The 24,783-nt window shown below is 45.4% G+C and overlaps 1 protein-coding gene across 1 annotated transcript in view; it reads left to right on the top strand.

Moving 5' to 3' along the window:
* Positions 1-24,783, top strand: part of RHOJ (ras homolog family member J) — a 60,071-nt gene that overhangs the window by 20,276 nt on the left and 15,012 nt on the right. Inside the window, exon 2 of the mRNA XM_069951094.1 lies at positions 21,328-21,386. Coding sequence (XP_069807195.1) covers positions 21,328-21,386 — 59 coding nt within the window. The remainder of the gene's footprint in view (positions 1-21,327; positions 21,387-24,783) is intronic.

Here is a 24,783-nt window from a genome sequence, read left to right as displayed (position 1 = left end):
GGCAACTACGTCAGAGGGTCGGAATGAATCTAGCCTTAGGGCCCTATTACACAGAGCGATATTCTGCCGACTCTGCCTGATTCGGCAGAATATCGCTCTGTAATAAAGACAACTATCAAGACAACTGACCTAAAATCATTGACCGTCGCTAACGGCGTCTGTGCAGCCCTTGCGGCACAATTATCATGCTGTGGTTGCCTCTCAACCGGTCACTTGTTAAGTTGTTCCGGGTGACGCCACTTCTATGGTGTATGGTCGGTGGAATATAGCTTAGCTAGTTAGAAGGTTGTTGTGACGCCAGTGCTAACTCAGCACACAGGTGTGATGGTATACCTGCTTTTAGTGTGTGGCTGGCTATATAGCTCCCCAATGGTCGGTGACCTGGCGGTTGTGATGGCTCCCTTGGACTCCTATCACGGTGGTCCGGAGTGGAGATATGACCCACCCGAACTTTCGGTACTGCCACCCACAGAAAGGGGAAATGACCCAAGGACAGTGTAGCTGCTGTGTGGGTGCTGGTGCAATGATCACTGAGTCCCAGTAAATAAACTTCTCTTTACTAGCAAGTCTCTGGTAATGCAGGTTAATAATACTTGGCTGGTACAGACTTCCTCTCACTAGATCTGTACTGAGAGATACTAAGGTAGAAAGTAAGATAGCGGGGCTGACTTGGTTGCGTGCTGAGAAGAGTAGAGAGTTCAGAGAAGTGGAGAGAAGTTTGTCTTGAGAGTCCCAACCCAATGTAGTACTGTGCTCTGCCGGAACTGTCGAAAAAGAAGAATACTTGAGAGAAGAAGAATACTTGTGCCTGTGTTTTGACCTTTGTCACTATACCTCCTTTTGCCCTGTAGTGTTGATTTACCCATCCTGCCAGGGTGCCACAAGCCCCAGTCCTGGTTACCTGAGTTGAGCTAAGTGTCCAAAATTTTCCGGTTTCACCTGTGCTGCGAGATATGTAGGCTATTGGCTTCTTTGCTCTTTCCAGATCAGTTCCTCTGATTTAGGATATTGTCCTGCACTTTTAAAGATGTTCACAGCGTGGGATGGGGTGATCCCTGACTTGTCCTCTCTTTAGTGTTTAGCACTGCATCATTGGTGGAAGTGTTGCTTTAAGAGAAAGAGTCTCTGTGTTCTCCAAATGTATCTGTACACTACAGCTGGTCTGTCCCAGACAGGGAACCTGGCAGAGCCAGGCCCCTGGCTAAGCTCAGGAGGGATAATTGATCTGTGTGTGCTACTCCTCAGAGAATCAGAGAAGAACTGAACTACACTTCCTCTCCCCATGTGACTACTTCCTACAGGATGAATGTAACAACCTCTGTGAGTGGTGGAAAAGAGAGTGTGAGAAGAAAAGAGAATAGAGATAGGTAGAAGAAAAGAGTCTCTTTCATTGGTGCACAGAATCATAAAACACAATACGGTAACCCTTACATGACTACAGCTGTGCAACACATATACAGTACATAACATCTAGTGGCAAAACTTATACATGACTTCATCACTACTTTACCTTTAAAGTACCAGGCTTTTGCAAGGCAAAAAAACTGAAGGTGCAGCAGCAACCCACAGGTGCAAGGGCTTACCGTATATACTCCTCCCAGCGTACACACGGTAAACATCTGCTCTGTAGATATTTAAAAAAAAAAGTGAGGATCTTAGCAAACTATTTGTTTAAACAGAGTGTACCATGTCGCCATGTTAAGGCATCCTCGAGACATGGTCCCTACTCTAGCATTTTCACACTACCAATGGCTTCTCCTGGGCTGAATAAGCCTACAACTGGGCAGAAAGGAGACAAATGATCTCTTTTATAGCACCCTTGGGACATGGGTGGAGTGCAGGCCAACAGGAGGTAGCCACACACCCCACATTCAACAGAAAAAAAGGGGGAGATTGGCCGCACATCTATGACTCTGTTCACACTGCAGGTTGCACGCTCCTCGTGGCTGAAGTACAGATAAAAAAACAGAAGGTGCAGCAGCAACCCACAGGTGCAAGGGCTTACCGTATATAGGCTTTTGCGAGGGGTGTTCAAAACAGAAAAACCCATGGTGGGACACCACAGAGCCATGTATGGGCTTAGTAAGTGAGTGCTAATCTAGCCAATCGGACCTCGCTTACATCAAGCCATCTTGCCATGTAATACGGCCCTTAGTCCTTTGCTTTCTGTAAAGTACAGTGGTGCAAAATTGGTATGAGAGATGGGATTTTACATTAAGGTCTACACATAGCTCTATATATTATTATTTTTTATTTTAGTAGTGTGTGCGCATTCACTTTGACAGCAAGACCTGGCGTCATAGCCAACCGCACCATATAGCCCTAACCTAATGTGACTGAGCTGCAATTTCACACACTAACCTGTGGACAGGTGTGGCATTGCTGCCTAAAGGAGCCATAATCTCACCTTCTGCACAACCATGATGCTGCACTGTGAGATCCTACAATGTCGCCCAGTAATTGTTTACTTAAAACAAAGAAATGAGTATTTTATTTGGTGACTACTCATGGAAATGACTGACTAGCTGTTCAGCTGCAATAAAATAAAAATATACGCAGCCTGCAAAGAGATCCCGATTCCCTCGGGCTACAGTGTAATTAGTCCTGTGTTGTTGTGTATGTCAGAGACATAAAACAATTTACATCACAAAATTTATCGGTTGCCTTTTTAATCAACTGAACCTTAATCAGAGCTTAGAGCTGCCAAGACTTCATGTACGGGAAGTAAAAAAAATTTTATATTATTTTAATGAAAATTTCGCAGATTGAATACAGGATGAGTGTCGGCTTAATTTTAGAATAATTAGCATTAGCTGGGATTGACATGTGGGTACATATGGACTTAAGAGGACAGCACAAAATTTAAAAACATGGTTACTTTCTCTCAAATATAGTGCCACAACTGTCCACAGGTTCTGCGTGGTATTGCAATTCTGTCTCATTAGTGACTGTCCAGAGAGGTGTCAGAAATTATATGTTAAAGTGAATGATTGCTTGATTTTATTTTCCTTAATTAGGCTGGGTTCACACTACGTATATTTCAGTCAGTATTGTGGTCCTCATATTGCAACCAAAACCAGGAGTGGATTAAAAACACAAAAAGGATCTGTTCACACAATGTTGAAATTGAGTGGATGGCCACCATATAACAGTAAATAACGGCCATTATTTCAATATAACAGCCGTTGTTTTAAAATAACAGCAAATATTTACCATTATATAGCGGCCATCCACTCAATTACAACATTGTGTGAACAGATCCTTTCTGTGTTTTTAATCCACTCCTGGTTTTGGTTGCAATATGAGCAGGGGCGCCGCAATCATGAGGCGACCTGAGTCGTCTGCCTCAGGCGGCGCCACCAGCTGTCTTCATGGGGGCGGCATTCAGTGGCAGATTATAATATGAGCGGTTCGGGCGGCCGCCCACATTATAATCCGCCACTGATTGTACCATGTACTGGAGCCCCCCCCCCCGCGCCCGGACAGCATCTGTAATGAGATGCTGTGAGCGGGGGAGACTGTATTCATAAGCGCCGTGCTGTAATGAATCAGCCGCGCGGTGCTGTTACTACAGCGCGGCGCTTATGAATACAGTCTCCCCCGCTCACAGCATCTCATTACAGATGCTGTCCGGGCGCGGGGGGACTCCGGTAAATGCATTCCACGTCCGTGATCCGTCAGGATCACGGAACGTGGGAATGCAGCCTTAGTCCCCCGGCTGATGTGCGGCTGCCGGAGGTGTCCCGTCCTGTCTCCGGCAGCGCGCGCATCAGAGAGATCCCCGTGCGCCGGAAGTCACAGCCACAGGCGCACGGGGAGCTCTCTGATGCGCGCGCTGCCGGGGACAGGACGGGACACCCCGGGCAGCCGCACATCAGCCGGGACCAGACCAGAGAGGCTCGACGGGGGAACGGAGGGCAGGTGAGTTGTGTGCTGTTTTTTGTTTTTGTTTTATCTGCTGTGCAGGGGGGGGGGGGGAGAGGGGGACCATCTATAAGGTAGGGGGGGAAGGGGGACCATCTATAAGGGGGGGGGGAAGGGGACCATCTATAAGGGGGGGGGGAAAGAGGGGGACGATCTATAAGGTAGGGGGGGGAAGAGGGGGACGATCTATAAGGGGGGACCATCTATAAGGGAGGGGGAGAGGGAAGAGGGGGACCATCTATAAGGGGGGGAAGGGGACCATCTATAAGGGAGGGGGGAAAGAGGGGGACCATCTATAAGGGAGGGGCGGGAGGGGGACTGTCTATAAGGGGGGGGGGGGAGGGGGGGGACCATCTATAAGGGGGGGGGAAGAGGGGGACCATCTATAAGGGAGGGGAAAGAGGGGGACCATCTATAAGGGAGGGGAAAGAGGGGGACCATCTATAAGGGAGGGGGGGAGAGGGGGACCATCTATAAGGGAGGGGGGAGAGGGGGACCATCTATAAGGGAGGGGGGAGAGGGGGACCATCTATAAGGGAGGGGGGACCATCTATAAGGGGGGGACCATCTATAAGGGAGGGGGGAAAGAGGGGGACCATCTATAAGGGAGGGGCGGGAGGGGGACTGTCTATAAGGGGGGGGAGAGGGGGACCATCTATAAGGGGGGGGAAGAGGGGGACCATCTATAAGGGAGGGGAAAGAGGGGGACCATCTATAAGGGAGGGGGGAGAGGGGGACCATCTATAAGGGAGGGGGGAGAGGGGGACCATCTATAAGGGAGGGGGGAGAGGGGGACCATCTATAAGGGAGGGGGGAGAGGGGGACCATCTATAAGGGGGGGGGGGAGAGGGGGACCATCTATAAGGGGGGGACCATCTATAAGGGAGGGGGGAAAGAGGGGGACCATCTATAAGGGAGGGGCGGGAGGGGGACTGTCTATAAGGGGGGGGGAGAGGGGGACCATCTATAAGGGGGGGGAAGAGGGGGACCATCTATAAGGGGGGGGAAGAGGGGGACCATCTATAAGGGAGGGGGAAAGAGGGGGACCATCTATAAGGGGGGGAAGAGGGGGACCATCTATAAGGGGGGAAGAGGGGGACCATCTCCTAAAAGATCAGCACCCTCCTCTCCTGACATCCTCTGTGCTGCTGTGACCTCTCCTAAAAGATCAGCACCCTCCTCTCCTGACATCCTCTGTGCTGCTGGGACTTCTCCTATAGGATTAGCACCCTCCTCTCCTGACATCCTCTGTGCTGCTGGGACCTCTCCTATAGGATTAGCACCCTCATCTCCTGACATCCTCTGTGCTGCTGGGACCTCTCCTATAGGATTAGCCCCCTCCTCTCCTGACATCCAATGTGCTGCTGGGACCTCTCCTATAGGATTAGCCCCCTCCTCTCCTGACATCCTCTGTGCTGCTGGGACCTCTCCTATAAAGTCAGCCCCCTCCTCTCCTGACATCCTCTGTGCAGAAAGGGACCAAACATTATGTTTATTGGGGACAGCAGTGGGGGGGGGGGGGGGCAGTAGTGGATTATAATGTGGGCGGATTGACGGGGGGGGGGGGGGTGGCGTCATTCTATAGTTCGCCTCGGGCAGCAGAGAGGCTAGAATCACCCCTGAATATGAGGACCACAATACTGACTGAAATATACGTAGTGTGAACCTAGTAAAGGTTACCTGACATTTCAAAACCTACCTGGTTTTGATGAATACTTCAGAGCGGTGGCAAGATTTCATTGTTCTTACTTTGTCATTGAGCACTTGAGATCCCTCTCCGTGGTGCACAGTTACCTTTTCTTAGTTACCTGATTACAGCACAGCACTTCTCATTGCTATGCCATGACATAATTCTAGTGAAAGTGCACTGAACTGAACAGGCTGGGCTATGAATTACAGTACACTACTATAGATGTGATGGGGGGGGATTACTGATGCTCTGGCTTTGCAAGGTGCTGTATGAGGAGAAATCAGCCCAGCAATGAAGGGGTTACACTAAGCAGTGAGCTGCTGCTGAGAATAGCTGGAGGCCTTGATTTACCTTTAAGGGACAGTGTAGTTCATCTAAAAAAGTCATATATGCTCACAGTCGGCTTGTACACAGCCCAGGCTCAGTCTCTTTCCCTCTTTCCTTCCCCTGCACCCACCTCCTTTTTCTGACCTGATCTCAGTGTCATTGAAGGGGAACTATCAGATGAATCTAACCAACTAATATGTCCCTATTGCACAGGAGATGCAGAGGAGGAAGATATGTCTCCTACCCCCCTCCTTGGCACTGTTCCGGTGCAGTTATTTGTTCCCTCTGTGGTCCAGTGACACTGTTGGGAGCACTGGGACACCCGTCAGAGCATTGCCCGCCACCATAATGCCAATCTGCCCCTTTCCTCTAACCTGCTGATAGTTCCCCTTTAAGGACAGAATTCCCCTAACAGCAGGCAGTGGAAAGCAGATTACAAAGAAGTGAAACGCCTAGTAGAAAAAACTTTGAGCTTTCTTTTCCTGGGGAAAAGAGACATTTTTGGTAAATGAACCAAATTACAAAAATGTTAGCAATCACATGGTTTATTAAATGGAGGGAAGTTGTTTGAAACAACAGTGCTTGGCCAGTCTCTCACTTGGTTTCATTACGGTTGGGGTTTAACCTGAGACTAGAGCTTATCAACAGTGCCTATAAGCAGCCTGAGACACGCCTCCTGTCTCGTTATTGGTTCCCTCTCCCACTTCCAAGCAGTTCTGCCTCCTATGATTGGCTATTTTGTATAATTGCAGAACCAGTAGGAAGTCAGAGCATGGAGAGGCAATTTCTGTTATAGGGTAAAATGAGTAAAAAGTATAGAGGAGATGTGTACTCTTCTCTGCTTCATTGGCACAATGCATATGTGCTGGAAACTACTGTATAACTCTGGATCGGTACGAGATAACTAATACATAATATTCACAAAGCTGTCTAGTTTTTTGCATATAAATTTAAGGTACAGTAATAGATTTGGATCAGCAATGAATTATATGCAGAATTTTGCACTGTATATCCAGCCGTGCACTTCTTACTATCGGCATGTTTCTCCTACAATGCTTTAATATCTCAGCATCTACAGACAAGATGAATCCTCGCTTGACCACTAAGCTCCAACAACATGTGTTTCCTGAGTGATAGGCGAAAGGCAGTGTCATTGCTTACATGTGCCGGGTGTCTTCATTGTGTACAATATCCACACCCAAGTTGGAAGTTCATCCCTTGCCTCACACCATGCATCCTAATCTCTACAAGGGAAACAACCACCATCCAACTTTTTAGAGGGATTACTGGAACTAGCGTCAAACCTTTGCATAATAGATGGGGGAGGGGGGGCATTCCGTACATCAATTGTCAGTTTTACATAATTCCTTTAAAAAAATACCAAAGAAGAAGCAGACTTTTCAGATCAGGACTGGATTTAATCTGGCCATACACATTAAAGTCCATGGGACCTGATAATTTTGGCAAGATTGACCAACCATCTAATGTGTATGCACTCATCTCCATTAGGCTTGTTAGGCGCCCACCTAAGGAGCACACCCTGCCAGCGAGAGATCAGTTTTTGCTGTGTATTTAGTTTTTTTTTTACTGTATATTCCTGAAAGGGGGCAAATACCTACTGGGGGTATCTACCTGCAGGGGCACCTATCTATCTATGCGGCGAGGTGGCACCTGGCTACCTACAAACGGAAACTTCTTACTGGGGGCACGTACTAGGGGGTAGCTACCAACAGAAGGGCACCTGCTACTTATGGGCAAACACCTAATGGGAGGAAATATTAAAGCAAATCTATATGCAAAAGAGAAATTGTGGCACTCACCCCAAAAAAGCAGTTTAAAAAGCCTTTATTGCAGAGCGGCTCAGTGAAGACGCTGACAAGTGACTGGGCCACAGCCATTTCACGCGCATGTGCAGCGCGCTTCCTCAAGGCCCTCAAAAGCCCATTAAAGCAAATCTACCATCAGTACAATCGCTTTAAGATTTTCACATGGATAGAACGGTGCCAGTGTGGGGGAGTCGGTGCCGCAGTACTTTTTTTGAATCGTGGCCCGGTTAAAATCAATGGAGCCGCATCATAGAGGGGCGGAGGTTTCCTCTCACTGGGCACGGGCTGGCCCGCCTCCAGTGGTTCACCCGTGGCCAGTGCACAGGAATAGCACGTATGCGGGAACCGGGCTGCGGTTCAAAAAAAAGAACCGCAGCATCGGCTTCCCCGCTCCGGCGCCGTTCTATCCATGTGAAAGCAGTTGCTTTAAGATACTATATCATTATACTGTGTGGTCATGGTCTGGCGGTACTGTATATTCCTAGTATACTAGTATTATTTGGTCATTGTGTGGCAGTCATATTAAGGTTGGATTATGTGCCCCTTGTATACTGGTATTATTGGTAATGTTGCTCTTGGTATACTATACTTGGTATACTTGGTATTTGGTCGGAAACAGTATGATGGTAAAATGTAGGGTGATGATAGGCTTTATCTGCTGCATTGTCTTGGAGAAGTGTATGGGGGAGATTTATCAAACATGGTGTAAAGTGAAACTGGCTCAGTTGCCCCTAGCAACCAATCAGATTCCACTTTTCATTTTCCAAAGAGTCTGTGAGAAATGAAAAGTGGAATCTGATTGGTTGCTAGGGGCAACTGGGCCAGTTTCACTTTACACCATGTTTAATAAATCTCCCCCTATGAATTTTTGGTCTGTAGGAGTGTCATCTGCCTTTTCTGTCTAGGACTCCACAATAGCTTGTCCTGTCCCTGGCACTAGCACTGACTGTATATGTGTGTGCATGTCTGCACCCAATAGGACAAAGTGCTTGCTCATTGCCATTCTCCTATCATTGGCAGACTGGATTATAATGGAAGGAGAACCCAGGAGCATAACTGGTCTAGGCTTGTAGACGGAAGAGACTGGGAGATCAAGGCTTGCAGCCCATTTACTACACACATGGATTCTGCCACAAGGCACATTTTTGTGTTTTAATTTGCTGGAGATGAAGAACTCCTTCAGTAAGTTGGTGTCATGCCTTCTCCCTAGTTTGTCATGAGAAAGATAAATGCCCCCTCTGTGTTTGGTTTGCTGGTTCCATGATCAGTAATAGGTTAATATACAGCTGGAACATACAGGACGCGCGCCTCCATCGACTATTATAATGTAATGTTTCTCGGCTCCATTCTGTGAGTCCCCTTTGTGTTATCTGTTTAAGAAATACAAAGACCGTTGTGTCATCTGGGACTTTCCACATGATATGGGGTCTGTGTGGGATGATGCCATCACAATGGATCTCCCACTCCTATCCAGCGGCTTGTACGTGAATAGCTGAGGAGGGGGGTGGGAGGGGGTCCCAGTTTGTATCAGATTGTGATGAAACAGGAACTCGTAGTCTCCACCATCTCAAATTGTATAGGAATTTAACTTAAAAACAATAATAATTGTAATAATAATTAAAAATACTAAATATAACGTTTTAGTTCTCTCATAAAGATGGCTTCTCTTTTTGGAGGGAAGTTGTTAATTGTATTTGCTGAGAACTGCAGATGCCAATGGATACCTGTTAGAGTATAAAAGCAAACTGGATCATCACTGGAGCTTATAGTAGTTATTACTCAACCAAGTGCCAAGGAGGAAGAGTCAAGCTGCTCAAGTGCCACAGCCTTCTCCCTCATCTCCAAGCTACTCTTTAAAGAGCTATGTACATTAGCCAAGGAGGATCTGGAAGATGAAGGCAACAGACTTGGCATTCCAGGCTGTGGCACTTCAGCATTTGGTCTCCACCTCCTTGACACTTGATTAAGAAATAAAAAGTTGCAGCTCTTAGCAGCAATCACAGCTGACAGATTCAATTTAATAATGGTGCGTTTACACAGAGAGATTTATCTGACAGATCTTTAAAGCCAAAGCCAGGAAAGACTATAAACAGAACAGTTCATAACGGAAAGACTGAGATTTCTCCTCTTTTTAAATCCATTCCTGGCTTTGGCTTAAAAAAATCTGTCAGATGAATCTCTCTGTGTAAACGCACCATAAGTTGCACTACTCTTCCCTAGCCATCAAATAAATTACTAAAATGGACAGACACACAGACCCAGTACTGGCATTTAGAGGGGCAGTCCAGATATTTTGATCATTTCAGGCCTGTAAACCAAGGCATCTTCTTTTTCTAGAAGAACAGTAGTTACTCCATCAGCATTGGAAGGATTTTTTATTTTATTGTAACACCGTGGAACTTTTAGGCACAAAAATTTGTGAATTTTATAGGGGCAGTACCGGGGTAAACTCTGGAAGGGGGGCAGGTGTGGTACCTGCCTCAGATACAAGGCCATCTTTCCCATTGGGTAGGGTAGGTGGCTACTCGGGGCCCATGACTCATATTGAAATGGCACAGTGACTTTATTAAGCATGGGCTCATGGACTGTGACAATGACCACCATTGGGGGGAGGGCGGTGTGTTGAGATGCACATGGCTGGCTGTACCAGGGCCATTGAGTTTCATTATCAAATGTCATATAGGCCTGGACAATCGGATGTGACTGGGAAGGTGAGAAGAGTTGCAAGGTTGGAGGGGTTTGATCAGCAAAAAGGGGGGGGTGAGGTGTACATGATGTGGACATTGCGCAGGTTGGCTGCAAGGTAGCACGATTTTCCTGTGTATATGTGTAAGCAGTGTATCTACCACCTAGGAGCACTTTACATGTGTGCAGTATGGCCGTACAACAGTATACACGTGTTACATTTTGCAAAGAAAGTAGGGGTCAAGTTTAAGTTGTAGAAATTAAATACTGTAAGAGGCTCAAAGAAAAGTAAAGTGGTTCAGAGTGTAATGTTTCAATGTGTTAAAATAGAAATTTGTGATTCCCATCAAGGCGTACTGTCCTGATTTGCTCGCTTTGGCTGCAAAAGTAACATCTGCTTGGCTTATGGGCAATAGAGATACCTTGTGGCTGCATATATATTTAGGCTGGGTTCACACTATGTATATTTGAGGCTGTATTTGGTCCTCATAGCAACCAAAACCAGGAGTGGATTGAAAACACAGAAAGGATCTGTCCACACAATGTTGAAATTGAGTGGATGGCTGCCATATAACAGTAAATAACGGCCATTATTTCAATATAACAGCCATTGTTTTAAAATAACAGCACATATTTGCCATTAAATGACGGCCATCCACTCAATTACAACATTATGTGAACAGAGCCTTTCTGTGTTTTCAATCCACTCCTTGTTTTGGTTGCAATATGAGGACCACAATACTGACTGAAATATACGTAGTGTGACCATAGCCTTAAGCTGGATATGTACCTTTTCCTGCAGACTACACCATTATGTTTTTGTCAATAAAAAAGAACATTTGTCGATATGTCAAAGAGACATATCAAAAGTTTTTTTTGTTTTGTTTTTTTGCAACAATGCCCATTTAAAGCATACCAAGTAAAAGCTTGATTTAGGCTCATGGTGCCGTGACTTGTTTCTGATGTGACATTCAGACTACTTAGGGGTTTTTTTGTAGTCTGTGACTTTGGACACTTTGGGCCTATAGTCACAAAACAATAGATTTTTTTCTAAGATTACTTGCAAAGTTGCTTCATTTTTCTTAAAAGGTATTTTCTATAATTTTGGGTTTCCTAAACTTACAATGTCCTCAGTTTACAATACTTTCAACATACAATGGTCCTTTGTGGACCATCGTAACTTGAGACCAGTCTCGATATACAATGCTACAGGATCTGTAGAACATGTGAACTACTAGATGATCGACCAATAAAAGTGACCATTTCCATAGAGTTTTGGTCTCAAGATACAATCCCTTTAACATACAATGACCGTCCTGTCCTTTTGTAGCATAAAGCTTCATTGGCCAGGCATCGTCTTAAAGGTCCTATGACTTTCTGTTAAATAAGGAGAGAAACTGCTGACAAATGTCCCTGTCTGTAAACATGAGCGCTCACACACATGCTGTGTCCAGATAAAAGCCCCGGTATTTATCCAAGTACCTGATCAGACAAAACACAGAACAAAGCTGAGGAAACAACACAGTCAGATCCATCTGTTACAAAGAATAGGCCTGCAAGGAGCAGCTCATAGATTCCCCTGACAGCTGCCTATAGTCTCTGGGCTTGATCTCATTATTAATTTAATTTATTCCATTATCTGTCTATGTAATTTTTACCAGCACAGTGATCAAATACAAAGCCTTCTTTATCCAGTCTCTAAAACTACAAAAGCCCAGGCAATGATGGTTACAATCCACAGACTGTTGCCCATTGGCACCATAGCCTGTCACAGTCTTTAGTTTCATCATTAGGTGATCCCATGTATGATGCTGTTACCATCAACCACACTTGCCTATGACTCCCCAGTGATGGTTTTATCCAAATAGCTATTTTATGGTCTGTAGTTTTCATGATATATAGACGACATCTCAAGAACTTTAATGTAGGAGAATCTCCTATATCAATTATTGATTTTCAGAAGTCACCATGGCAAGGAGGTTTACATCATAAGAGGTCAATGTAAAGGTCTTCTGAGGATCTTTTAGATATAAAGGTGGACATAAGTGAGTATTTGGGTATTAAAGGGAAGTTGTCACCAAGGCACTGCTATCTTATCTATTGACATCATGTTGAGCAAGAAGAACTGAGCAGATTGATATATATCTTATTGGGAAAAGATTCAGCATAACTTGTAACATGTTGATTGAAATTCATGATCATTCTGTGGTTAAGAGTCCAGTGGGCGGTGTCACTCAATGCGCTGGACTCTTTAGCATGGAAACCTCAGAGATTTCAATCAATAATTTACAAGTGATACTGAATATTTTCTCATAAAGATATATATCAATCTGCACAGCTCCTTCTGCTCTGTAACAGGATGCTGATAGCTTAGGTAGCATTTTCATGGTGACGGGTTCCCTTTAAAAGCTCTCACACCTATCTGATGAAGAGAATGTATTCCTGAAATGTGTAATATATGTGCTACTTTTTAATAAATTAATGTACTTTACTTTGAAATTGCATAGTCTCTATGGAGAGTGCTGGCGCTGTGGGACTATAATACTTTGCCACTTCATTTGCATGGTAAAGGTTGGGGCACTGTTGAGTTTACCAAGACTGCTGTTTAGGTGGCTGTTTTCCAGGGAACCCATTGATGGCCTACCTACAGGTACCCTCTCTAGGTCTGGCTGTGCAGAACAGCTGACTGGCAAGCGTACCACTGGTCAGCTATTGATGACCTATCCTCTGGATAAAGCAATTTACCCAGTTAGTTACCTCTGGGTACTCGCCTAGCAGCCTCCACCTATGGTTATTATTAGGCTGGATTCACATTTGACATTCCACACTTTAGCGTCAGTTCAGACGTAGCAGCAGTTTATCTGAGTTGCAGCATGGTCACGGTATGGCATTGTTTTTAATGAGAAATAGTGGTGGTTGTTCTCCCATAGACTTCAATAGAGGCGAAAATGTATTAAAGTAAAAGAAAAGAATGGCTGCATTTTTCTATGTACTTACGGATGCTTAACCTACAGTATGTACTATGTTTGTTCTTAGTTGCATCTTTTAGGTTTTATAACTCAATACGTAGAAATAAAAAGAGATATTAAAATAAACCAAACTCTAAGAATGCATCTGCCTCATTGGAGATTGCAGATTTCTCAGTGTCCCTCTAAGGCCAATGGGACAAGTTCATAATGTCATATAAATAGACAATCCTATATATCCATAGACGTGGCAATACGCGTGTATACATATTACGTCATCGTCACCTGACTATGTGATAGATCTCGTGCTCTGACCAATCCTCTATCACAAGATCGAGTTGTTAATTTATTTTCCAAGTGAAGTGCAACATAACGCGCTGGATGAATCAGGTGACACGAGAGTCTTTGCCTCTGTATCCCATGTCCATGTGTTTTTATCATGTAGTAAGCTCGGGATCAGGGCCAGGAGAGACTTGTAGCTATATAGGGAGTGATTTGGCATACATTACCTAGGAGCAAGCCCCAGTGCTAAAAATGTGAAATCTGATTCAAACTCTTTTAACCTTCAATGCCAAGAAAAACCTAAATACCCTAGTTTCTAGGAAATACTTGATGTAATTTACTGGATCAAGGCTTTAAAACTAATCAAGCTAAACAGTAAAGGGTCCATTGTATATGATGCAGGCATGCCCATAAGCAGGGGCTTAGCTAGAGTATGGGCCAAGGTGGAAGTTGTCTCCATATCCTGCTCCTTAAGTACATAAGAAGACACCAGTATTATATGGTCCACAGTGACAGTGGCCAGTAAACCAATAAAATTAGAGGGCATACTAAAGGACCTTAACATGTGACTATGATGTCACCACAGGTTCTTTACAGTCTTCACTATGGAGGAGGAAGACTTGAGCTACAGGTATGTGGAAAAGGAACAGGGAAGACAATCGGTGAAGAGAGGGGTACAGGGTGACCAGTCTGGTGTGGGGGTGTGGTGTCCCACCACGGGTGTTCGTTGTCTTTACACCACTCGCAAAAGCCTGTACTTTAAAGAATTAGTAGTAGTGAAGTATTACCTATGTTTTACCACTAGATGTTGCTAGTATATGTACTGTATGCCTAAGTCTTGCACGGCAGTAGCAAGGGTTATTGTCTCTGGGATCTGGGCACCAATGCGAGCTCTTTCTCTTTTCTACCTATCTCTATCCTTCTCTTTTTCTTGCACTCTCTGCTCACCCACTCACAGCACATGTTACATGCTGTAGGAAGTTGTCACATGGGGAGAGGAAGTGTAGCCACACCTTTCGGAGTCTTACTCTGGATTCTGTAGAGGAAGAGGCGTGACACAACTAGTCAGTGTCCAGTGTAGTCTGAGGTGTGATAGTAAACGGACACACATGGGAAGAAAGAGCACTCTCTTCTTGAAAGCAGCACTTCTATACACTATGCAGTGGAAAATGCAGAGGACAAGTCAGGGATCACCCCAGCCCACGCCAAGAACCAGTCTAAAAGTGCAGGACAGTATCCTAAAGAAATAGGAAATGATCCAGATAGAGCAAAGTTGCTAAAACCCTACATACTCTATCTCGCAGCGTGGGTGTCACCAGTAAACCTTGGCCACTCTGCTCATCCCAGGTTACAAGTTCTGGGGCTTGTGTCACCTTCTAGGACGGGTCACCCAACACTGGTGGGCAATAGGTGGTGCAAAGACCAAAAGAGTCAAAACACAGGCACAAGTATTCTTTCTACTTTCAAGTATTTCTACCTATTCTACTTCTCAAGTTCCAGCAGAGCACAGTACTACTTTGGGTTGGCACTCTCTCAACATCCTCCTCTCTACTTCTCTGCACGCAACTCAGTACGGCTGTACTCTTTTTCAAGCTCTCAGCACAGATCTGGTTACTAAAGTCCAAGGTATCTTATCAAGCCAAAAGCTTATTGTGTATCACTGTATTAACTATTCCTGCAGTAAAGAAGAGTTTATTTATTGTAACGGAACTCTGTGATTCTTGTCCAAGCACCTACACAGTCATTGCATCTTCCTTAGGTCATCTCTGCTTTCTGTGGGTGGCGGTACCGATAGTCCGGGTGGGTCATGACTTCACTCCAGACCACCGTGACAAGCACCCAAGGGACCAGCAAATAGCCCGGCAGGTAACTGACCACAGGGGAAAGGGTATAGCCCGCCTCATTAAACTAAAAGCAGGTGTGCCATCATATCTGTGTGCCCAACTGGCATTGGTGTCACAACAGCATAGCACCTGGCTGAGCTATTCCCTGACCAACCACTACTGAAGTGGAGTCACACACCACCATCTGGCAAGTCACCGGTCGCGCCTCCCAGCAGGGCATCACCACAGGGACAGGAGGATACAGGGTGACCAGTCTAGGGTGGGGGCTGCGGGATACAGGGTGAGGTCAGGGGGATACAGGGTGACCAGTTTGGGGTTGGAGCAGGAGGATACAGGGTGACCAGTCTAGGGTGGGGGCAGTGGGATAAAGGGTGATCAGTCTGTCATGAGGGCAGGGGGATACAGAGTGACTAGTCTGAAGTGGAGGCAGGGGGGATAAAGGGTGACCAGTCTGGGGTGGGGGCAGATCCTTTTGTTCTTGGGTAAAAAAAGCAGCCATTAGAGCAGTCAGGCAGTAGCCAGGAGCTCATGGGCCATGGTACAAACATTCAGTTTGGGGTCCCACCCTACAGCCTCTGTATACATTTTCTCTATAAATCTTCTCTAAAATGGAATTTTTAACTCTGTCCAGCCCAGGCCATGGAAACTTTTGCTGCTACCCCCAGTGCCCTTTCTTTTCCACCCTTAAAGTTTTAATGAATTTGTTGTGTCCCAAGTTAGTATAATTCCCCCACTGAGCCCTTACACAAAGGGATGATGCCCTCTTTATGCCGGCATAAGGTCATAGTGCCCTTCTGTTGCCCCGCTATGTGCATCTCCAGTAGTAATAATGCTTTTTGGAACCTCAAATTAATAAGCCCCTATGCCCAACAAGGTAATATTGCCATCACTGTGCCCCGCTCCTCAAGTAATGGTGCATCCTCTGTGTTTTCCATAAGATAACAGTCCCCACTCTATGTTCTACACAAATTAATAGTGCCTACTGACATCCAGAAGGTAATGGTGCCTCCTCTATGCCCTCCAGACAGCAATAGTGTCCTTTTTATACCCCATATGATAACAGTGCCTCTCTGAAATTAATAGTGCATCCAGTTTGTACTCCATAATGTATTATTGCCTGCCAATAGGTAACAGTGACCCCTCTGTGCTTCCCACTATGTCATAGTGCTCCCACACGGTACAAGTGCTTCTGACTTTCTGACTGCCTTCCTGCATTTCCATTGCTTTACTTTATGAACTGTGGCAGCACGTGTGGCAGCATAAATGTCCTGTATGTTCCTTCCTTGCCGTCATCTCCACTCCATCATGGCTTTTGAGTAGTGAAGAAGGAATGTGCATGTCACAATGCATTCAGGAGAACATTGTATAAGTAGAGTGTTGTGCGGGTGGGCTGTGGCATCTGTGACCTCTGTGGCCCCCATAGGTATGCCCTTGGCAGTGGCTTATATAACTATTGATCCCCATGATAGTAGGAGTTTAGGTTGTTAAACCCACAGTTTGGTTGAGACACTTGGGTATAATACCACCACCAAAAGTGGCCCCAAAATACACCCGTGTGAAACTGGCCTATATGAGACACACATTTTTGCTATTACACCAACTTTGCAGTGGTTTGGGTCCCATCCAAGACCCCCTGCAGTTCAGGAAAACGCACTGTTGCCAAGAACCCTACAGCCTTTTACAATATGTGTGGTGAACATAAGCTGGGCTAAAAATAAAAACAAAAAAATCATTCTGTCTATGATGAAAATACAGATTGCAACATTTCAACCAAAGCCCAACACATTCTCGTCTGTCACACCCAGGATTTACTGTTACTTCTTTGACTAAATTTATATCATATGTTAAAAATCATGGGAAAGTATAGCAAACCACATAGAACATGAGCAGGGGTCTCCAACCTGTGTCTCTCCAGCTGTTGTGCTCCAACAGCCTCCGAGCATGCTGGGGGTTGTGGTTTTCTAACAGCTGGAAACCAGTGACAGATGCAGAAAGCCAATCCCTGTTCCATTTATTTTGAGTTTGGCGTCTCTCATATAAAGTTCGCAGTAACCTAGGGTTGGTGTTGGTGTTAGGTGAACCGACAAGTCCTGAACACCAACATAAGAGAAAAGTAATCGTGATCAGTTTGTGTTTGCCAAACATTCACAAACAAATGACGAATATACAGTAGAAGCATATATTTCGGTCTACACACATGTGTACAGATTATTAGGTGCAAAGCATAAATTACGCCGTTGTGTACATTTTGGTCTAGAGTTACGGACATGCGTACAGATTATCAACTGCAAAGCGTAAATTGCACAGTTGCGTACATCAGGAGATAAACATTTGCATGTTAGAATATCTTTGAAAATGATTGTTATAACCATTCCGATTATCAAACAAATTGTTTGTGATCGGCAAACACCATTGCGTACTTCCACGCAATGGAAGGCCTTCCATTGCGTTAGTGCTGCAACATCTTCATTACTGCTGTGGGACGCTGCTGTACTGCGTATGCCCAGAAAGAAAATGCCCAGATGACTAGTTGGTCCTCATTAACACAGAGCCTGGAACTTTATAAAAGTAAGTTTGCGGGTTATACCGGGTAGGGACACAGGCTATATGCATATGTTAGGGAGGTGTGCTGGGTGATGTATCAACACGTTTTCTTTACATTGTAGGCTTTCTTTTAGTGATTGGTTCCCTTTAATAACCTATGTTCAAAAAGGTTGTATAAACGGCAAAAAACAGCATTGTTTGATGTCCTACAATCCCTTTAAGACTTAAGGCCCTATTCCAAGGAACGATTATCGGGCCTATTCGGCCAATAATCGTCCTGTGGAATAGAAGGCAACGATCAGCCGACATTGTTTATGTCGGCTGATCGTTGAAGTCGTTTGTCTTTCAACATGTTGAAAAACAAATGACTTATATAGCAACGATCTGCTGCCGTCGCTCTGTGGAATAGGAGTAGACTGCTGCTGTATGCTATGGGATACGATCAGCGATCACCCAGGCAGCTCCCCCCGGCCCTCCCCGGACTCACCCCCTCGCTGCAGCCACCTGTAATAGCGGCAGCAGCGAGCGGGGAACAAGGAGCAAACAAGCGATGACAGCGCTCATTTGCTCCTCAGAGTCGGGCTGTGGAATAGGGGCTTTAGAGTTCTGCATTCCCTTGAATTCCCTCCTTATCACTGTTACATACAGCATGGAGAGCCATCCTCTCTCTGACAGGAAGGACGCTGGGTTTATGTAAGGAGCCTCTACTATCCTTTTATAGTATATTTTTCACCAGAGATGTTCTCTCATTGTTCACAGTTGTAATAAAAAAATCTGATCACTGAAAAAAAAAAAAGTTGGCAAAGCCGCTTATTGCAGAAAATTGCTCTAACTACGAAGAACATCTGAATGCAATATGTAGGAATCTGGTAAAAATGTTCTTAAAGCTCTCAAATTAAAACCAGTGTTATAACTCACTGAATCCGGGAAATTGGATTAATCCAAATGTCTACATAGCTATATTATTCTCATTACATATGTCACATATGGGATTTAAAGGGGCTATCCAGGATTAGAATAACATATCCAGTAAAATATGAAATGTCCAGAATATAAGATTAAAGGGAATCTGTTAAGGGCCTATCAGGTAGAGCTGCAGACAGGTGTGACACTTCAGATTCCAAAGAAAATGATACAAGCGTATAGCTGTGGCACTTCAGCATCTGAGGAAAAATGCAATTTTATAACTTGGCAAATGGCCATCAGCAAAGACAAAGGCATCACTTGTTTTAGCTCCCTATGACCTGTCTGCTTTTGTCTGCAGCTCTGTACCTGGTACGGAACTGACAGATCCCCTTTAAGAATGGAGAACTCCTTATATGGTCTCAGAAGGGAGGGAGAGGAGAGAGGGGAGGAGAGAGGATTGGAGACCAGTTGGACCAGGAAGTGAGGATTTTCTGCAGCTTCAGCTGGGTTCACACTATGTATATTTGAGGCTGTATTTGGTCCTCATGTCAGGTCCTCATAGCAACCAAAACCAGGAGTGGATTGAAAACACAGAAAGGATCTGTTCACACAATGTTGAAATTGAGTGGATGGCCGCCATATAACAGTAAATAACGGCCATTATTTCAATACCACAGCCGTTGTTTTAAAATAACAGCAAATATTTGCCATTAAATGGCGGCCATCCACTCAATTACAACATTATGTGAACAGAGCCTTTCTGTGTTTTCAATCCACTCCTGGTTTTGGTTGCTATACAGCCTCACAAATACAGCCTCAAATATACATAGTGTGAACCCAGCCTCAGGGTGTAAGTCAGGATGTACAGCAGACAAATGGCCCAATGTACAGCAGACAAATGGCCCAATTTATGTAAAAGAAATCCCTAATAAACAAGCTCAGATTATCTGTAGGAATTCAACAGGGTTAAATTTTCTTCAGTGGATTACCCCTTTAAGCAGCAGCCAGACAACTGTGCCTGCAGCTTATCTCTTCCAGAACAAAGGGGTTGGGCAGTGATTTTCCCATCACACCAAACCCCATCCCAATGGACCGATCACTAAAACCGCCATGAGCAGTGGGTACAGCAAACAAAAGAATAAGGTACATGGGGACCCTACTCTGAGTATGAGATGGTATTGTTAGATCTGACTTAAAGGGTTATTCCCACCTGGCGATAATTCAGATCGGAACCACTGTGTCCCCACTCACTTCATGCGTTGAAGCAGGAGAGTCCCTGGAAAGATGTGACCTCAGTAGGAGAAAGAAAGGGGACAAACTTAAAAATAAAACAATTTTGCTAATGCAAAGCAATTGCAGATGTGCTTTCTTTTGCATTTTCCATCATCCAAAAAAGGGATGGGTGATGGGAATACCCCCTTAATATGTTGCTTGCTGTGGTATTGTGCTCCATTACAGACCAGGCCATACACATAAGCCACCTGTTGGTCGATAGCCATCTCTCCTGATCCCTCCATACACATAAAAATTTGGCTCAGCTGAACTTTCATGTATACAAAATGTGGAGAGGAAGAATAACCCACTGCCCCTAGTGGTGGCTTATCTATCCAAGAACAAAGGATATGGCAGTTATAGTTAAACATGTCCTATTCTTTTCAGGGAAAGATGGGATGGGAGATTTCCATACAGATGGCAGACGCCTTCATAGGTCTTGTGGGGTCCAGGCCTCCATGGGTCAGGGCTGTTTGGTGGCAGGTCATTTTAAAGGGGTTATCTACCACCCTTTTGCTCAGGTTGTGGGTGGTATTACAATTCCGCTCCTTTCACTTTAAATAAACTGAGCTTCAAGACCCACACCCAAACTGAGGACAAGAGTGGCGCTGTTTCTGAGAGAAAGTGTTCATGCTTCCCTAAGCCTGGACAACCCCTTTAATGCTATGGTTTGGTGTACATCCTATGGCTACAAACATTGAATCCCTTTTTTCCGGAACATCTTGTCCATGTATTTCCACTGACTAATGAACGGCAAGGTTTATTCTCTATCTGTACAATACAAATTAGCTGCGGCGACATCTCTGGAGTGTGTTAAATGAGTAATCAGAGGCAGGCTGCGAGGAATATGTCGCCGTTACTCCACACATTGACTAGGACCATCTGTTTGAAGCGCGCCTCTACCGCCCCCGATGAAACATGATATCTGTCAGTTCACTTCTAATTGTCAGGGCTAGAGGAAATGAAATGGAGACTAGCAGAAGATTACAAGCCTACTATGCTGACGGATAAGCAGTGCCCCCCTGGCTAATATCTGCACATGTTCTTCTATTGTTTTTCAGTGACGGTGACGGTAGGAGGGAAGCAGTATCTCCTGGGACTCTATGACACCGCAGGACAGGTATTTGCCGCAGCTTTTATCATTTGTATTCACTACTGTCAATTACGGGAAAAAGAAAATTCTTCTGCAAAAAGCTGTCAGTATAATAATCTATAATGTAACCCCCATCATGTTTAATTGGGGAATTTCCATTTCAGACACTTAGAACACAATATGCCATGTGTGCCAGTGCGCAGCTATATAGTCATGGGTAAGATTAGTGAGTGCTCTTCAGGTGTTTCTGATATGTCTGTCCAACATAATTCTGCTGCATTGCTTCCCCCGTTATTCCTCCTGAAAATCTATGAATAAATTGACAACTGGGTGTCACCGTTCTCCTTGTCAATAGGGTGTGTTCCAATACAGGCTGCTACTATGTCACTTTGCTTATACATTTTGAAGAGGAATGAGAGAGTGACATCAAAATGTGGCCGTGATGCATTGTTTCTGTTTGGCTCTCCTTCAGATGTAAAGTTAGCAGTTTTTGCTACAAGTCTATGAGACTCTCTGAAAGGCTATACATGGCTGTTTTCACTCATTTCTAGTTTTTCATTAGTTTATTTCTTTACATAATTAAAGACTAATGGATTTTACGATCAGCATTACCAGGCTTCATCAGAGGTGGTTTTCTTCGCACAACCTATCAGATAAAGTCTGGTAGCACTGATCACATCACTGCCAGAAGTCATTTTCCATAAGTCACATATCCAGCTCTTCTTGCTGCAATGTCACACTAAGCCAGTCAATCACTGCACCCCTCCGTTACTATTTTCCTGCACCCCCTGGCTTGCTGACCTATAAAAATAAACCCCCCCAAAAAGTGCAAATATGTGAATATAGTCTTGCATGGCTTTCGGAGGACGAAAGACGAGCAGAAACAAAACTGAGTGATTCTGCCCCTTCATTTAAGTCATTAGTAGGTGTCTCTCAGCACCCAGACCCCCACATATTAAAACCTACAATGTGTCGCTATGTTGTGTCAGAGGTTTATCAAAATGATAGGTACACTTGAAATGGGCACTGTTGTTATAACTTTCTAAATCTAAACCAGCAGGGGATGTTATATAAAGCAAGTTTGCAATTAAAATTCATTATTTTATGTTTTGTTATTAGGCTATAAAACAAAGCTATACTTACTTGTATCCAGGTCCAGTCTCCTGAAGGCAGACCTTTTTGGTCTTGTGCTGGTTGAAAATATGAGACTAAAATCAGGAAGTCCCAGTCATCTGCGCGCTCACAGAGGAGGCAGTCATTTGATTGACAGCCGTTCCTGAGCACGCGTTCAGCCATGACACTCTGCACTGCGCATGCATCTGTTCAGAGACTACCGTGTTTCCCCGAAAGTAAGACAGTGTCTTACGTTCTTTTTACTCCCAAAAGTCCCACTATGTCTTACTTTTGGGGTATGTCTTATATTGGACAGGGGTGTATGACTGTATAGGGGGGGGAGACAGGGGTGTATGACTGTATAGGGGGGCGGACAGGGGTGTATGACTGTATAGGGGGGGGAAACAGGGGTGTATGACTGTATAGGGGGGCGGACAGGGGTGTATGACTGTAGTCCCCTCAGTAACAGTGCAGGACTGTAACATAGGAGGAATGGATGTGCTGCAGCTGGCAGGATAACACACACAGCTATAAGTTATCCCGCCTGCTGCAGCCCATTATTCCTCCTATCCTGTACTGTTACTGAGGGGATGAGATGACAGGTCAGCTGTCACACGTTGTCCTGTGTGTGCAGGGAGGCGGCCATGTCAGAGCTGGAGGAGCAGCAGCACGTGAGGGCGGCTGTCCTGTACTCCCCTCAGTGAGCAGGGACGCCGGACCGGACGGGTGGTGGGCGCATGGACGGTGCGGCAGGACGGGGCCTCAGAGAGGGCGGACAGGTGCGCGCACGGGGGGTGGGGGGAAGGTCGCTTGGACCAGACGGGGGCGGTGCGGGCAGTCACCTGGGCCCTGCTGCTCCTTCAGCTCCCGCACCAATACCGGCGTCCCTGCACATGACGTGCAGCGCTCGTGCCGGGCCGCGCGTGTGTGTGTGTGCGCGCGCGTGCGAGCCTCTGACAGGACGGGCGCAGGGACATAAAAGTACAAAAATACCGCCCTATGTACTATGTCTTACATTCGGGGTATGTCTTACTTTAGCCCAGCCCCCGAAAGTCCAACTATGTCTTACTTTCGGGGGTGTCTTACTATCGGGGAAACACGGTAGGTGCTGAACAGATGCATGTGCGGTATTGAGTGTTACGGCTCATCTGTCAATGAAATGACTACCTTCTGTGTATGTGTGCAGATGTGCGGGACCTGCTGTGTTTACTTTTTCTTTTAACCCAACTAGCACAGTTTGTCTAACCTGCTTATAGTTTGAAGGGTGGCTTCACACTACATAATCCGAGTGGAGAAGTTCTAAGGCCAAGCCGATTCTGCTATTCGCTGAAAGAATTGACATGTCAAAAATTTTGATTGGTCGGGTCTGGATGATTAGATGAAACTGATTGTTAGAGAGAACTGGCAGAGGATCTGAGCTGAAAAACTTCACTCCTCACAGATAGATCCAGGAAAAGCATTCGGCTAAGCTGTAACAATCAGTGGGGTCTGAGCACCCAGACCCTGAAAAATCAACAATTTTTGACATGTGTCCGAGAATGATGGAAGGAGAAACAATCTGCAGTCACGGCAAGAGGGGAGGCACCTACTGCAGTCAGTTAGGTTACAGAGACAGAACAGTGAGGATGAGAAAGGGGCCACAATTCCCACATTGTGATCCCTGCACGTGGCCAATACCACAGCCCCCATATGGTCATCAGTAACATTGCGTGGTTAGTGGTGACCCCATGGGGATGTGGTTTTGGCAGCGTGCTCTGACTGCAATGGGGAAACGCAGCCTAAGGCCAGGTTCACACTACGTATAACACCGGTTGTTCTGTTACCCGGCCGGTACTGCAGATCTTTACTTCTGGTGAATTCGGATGCGGGCGCACCCGTGTGTCCCCACATCCCGATTCACTGCTGCACACAATGGAGCGTGCGGCCGGGGCCGCACTCTCCATTGTGTGAACTGACAGGTTCTCTGCGGCCGCTATTCAATGAATAGCAGCCGCAGAAAACTGACATGTCAGTCTTTCGTCTGGCTGGATGGAATCCCGGACGGATCGTATACTATGTGTATACTCTCCGGCCGGGATTCCCTTCATTCCAATACAATGTATGTTTTGTATAAACCATAGCCGTTGTTGCAAATTGCAACAACAGCCGTGATTTATACAAAACATATGTTGTGTGAACATGGCCTAAGGAAAGAAGTGCTGCTAATTGTTTTTGGACAGCTTCTATGCTTACTGCCTTATTGCAGGTATGGCGAACCTGAGGCTGTCTAGCCGTTAAAAAACTACAATTCCCATCATGCTTGGACAGCTCA

Source organism: Dendropsophus ebraccatus, chromosome 13, assembly GCF_027789765.1.
Source record: "Dendropsophus ebraccatus isolate aDenEbr1 chromosome 13, aDenEbr1.pat, whole genome shotgun sequence".
NCBI classification, from domain to species: Eukaryota; Metazoa; Chordata; class Amphibia; order Anura; family Hylidae; genus Dendropsophus; species Dendropsophus ebraccatus.
Note: the sequence above shows the minus strand (reverse complement) of the source record. Positions and strands in the feature narration are given on the sequence as shown.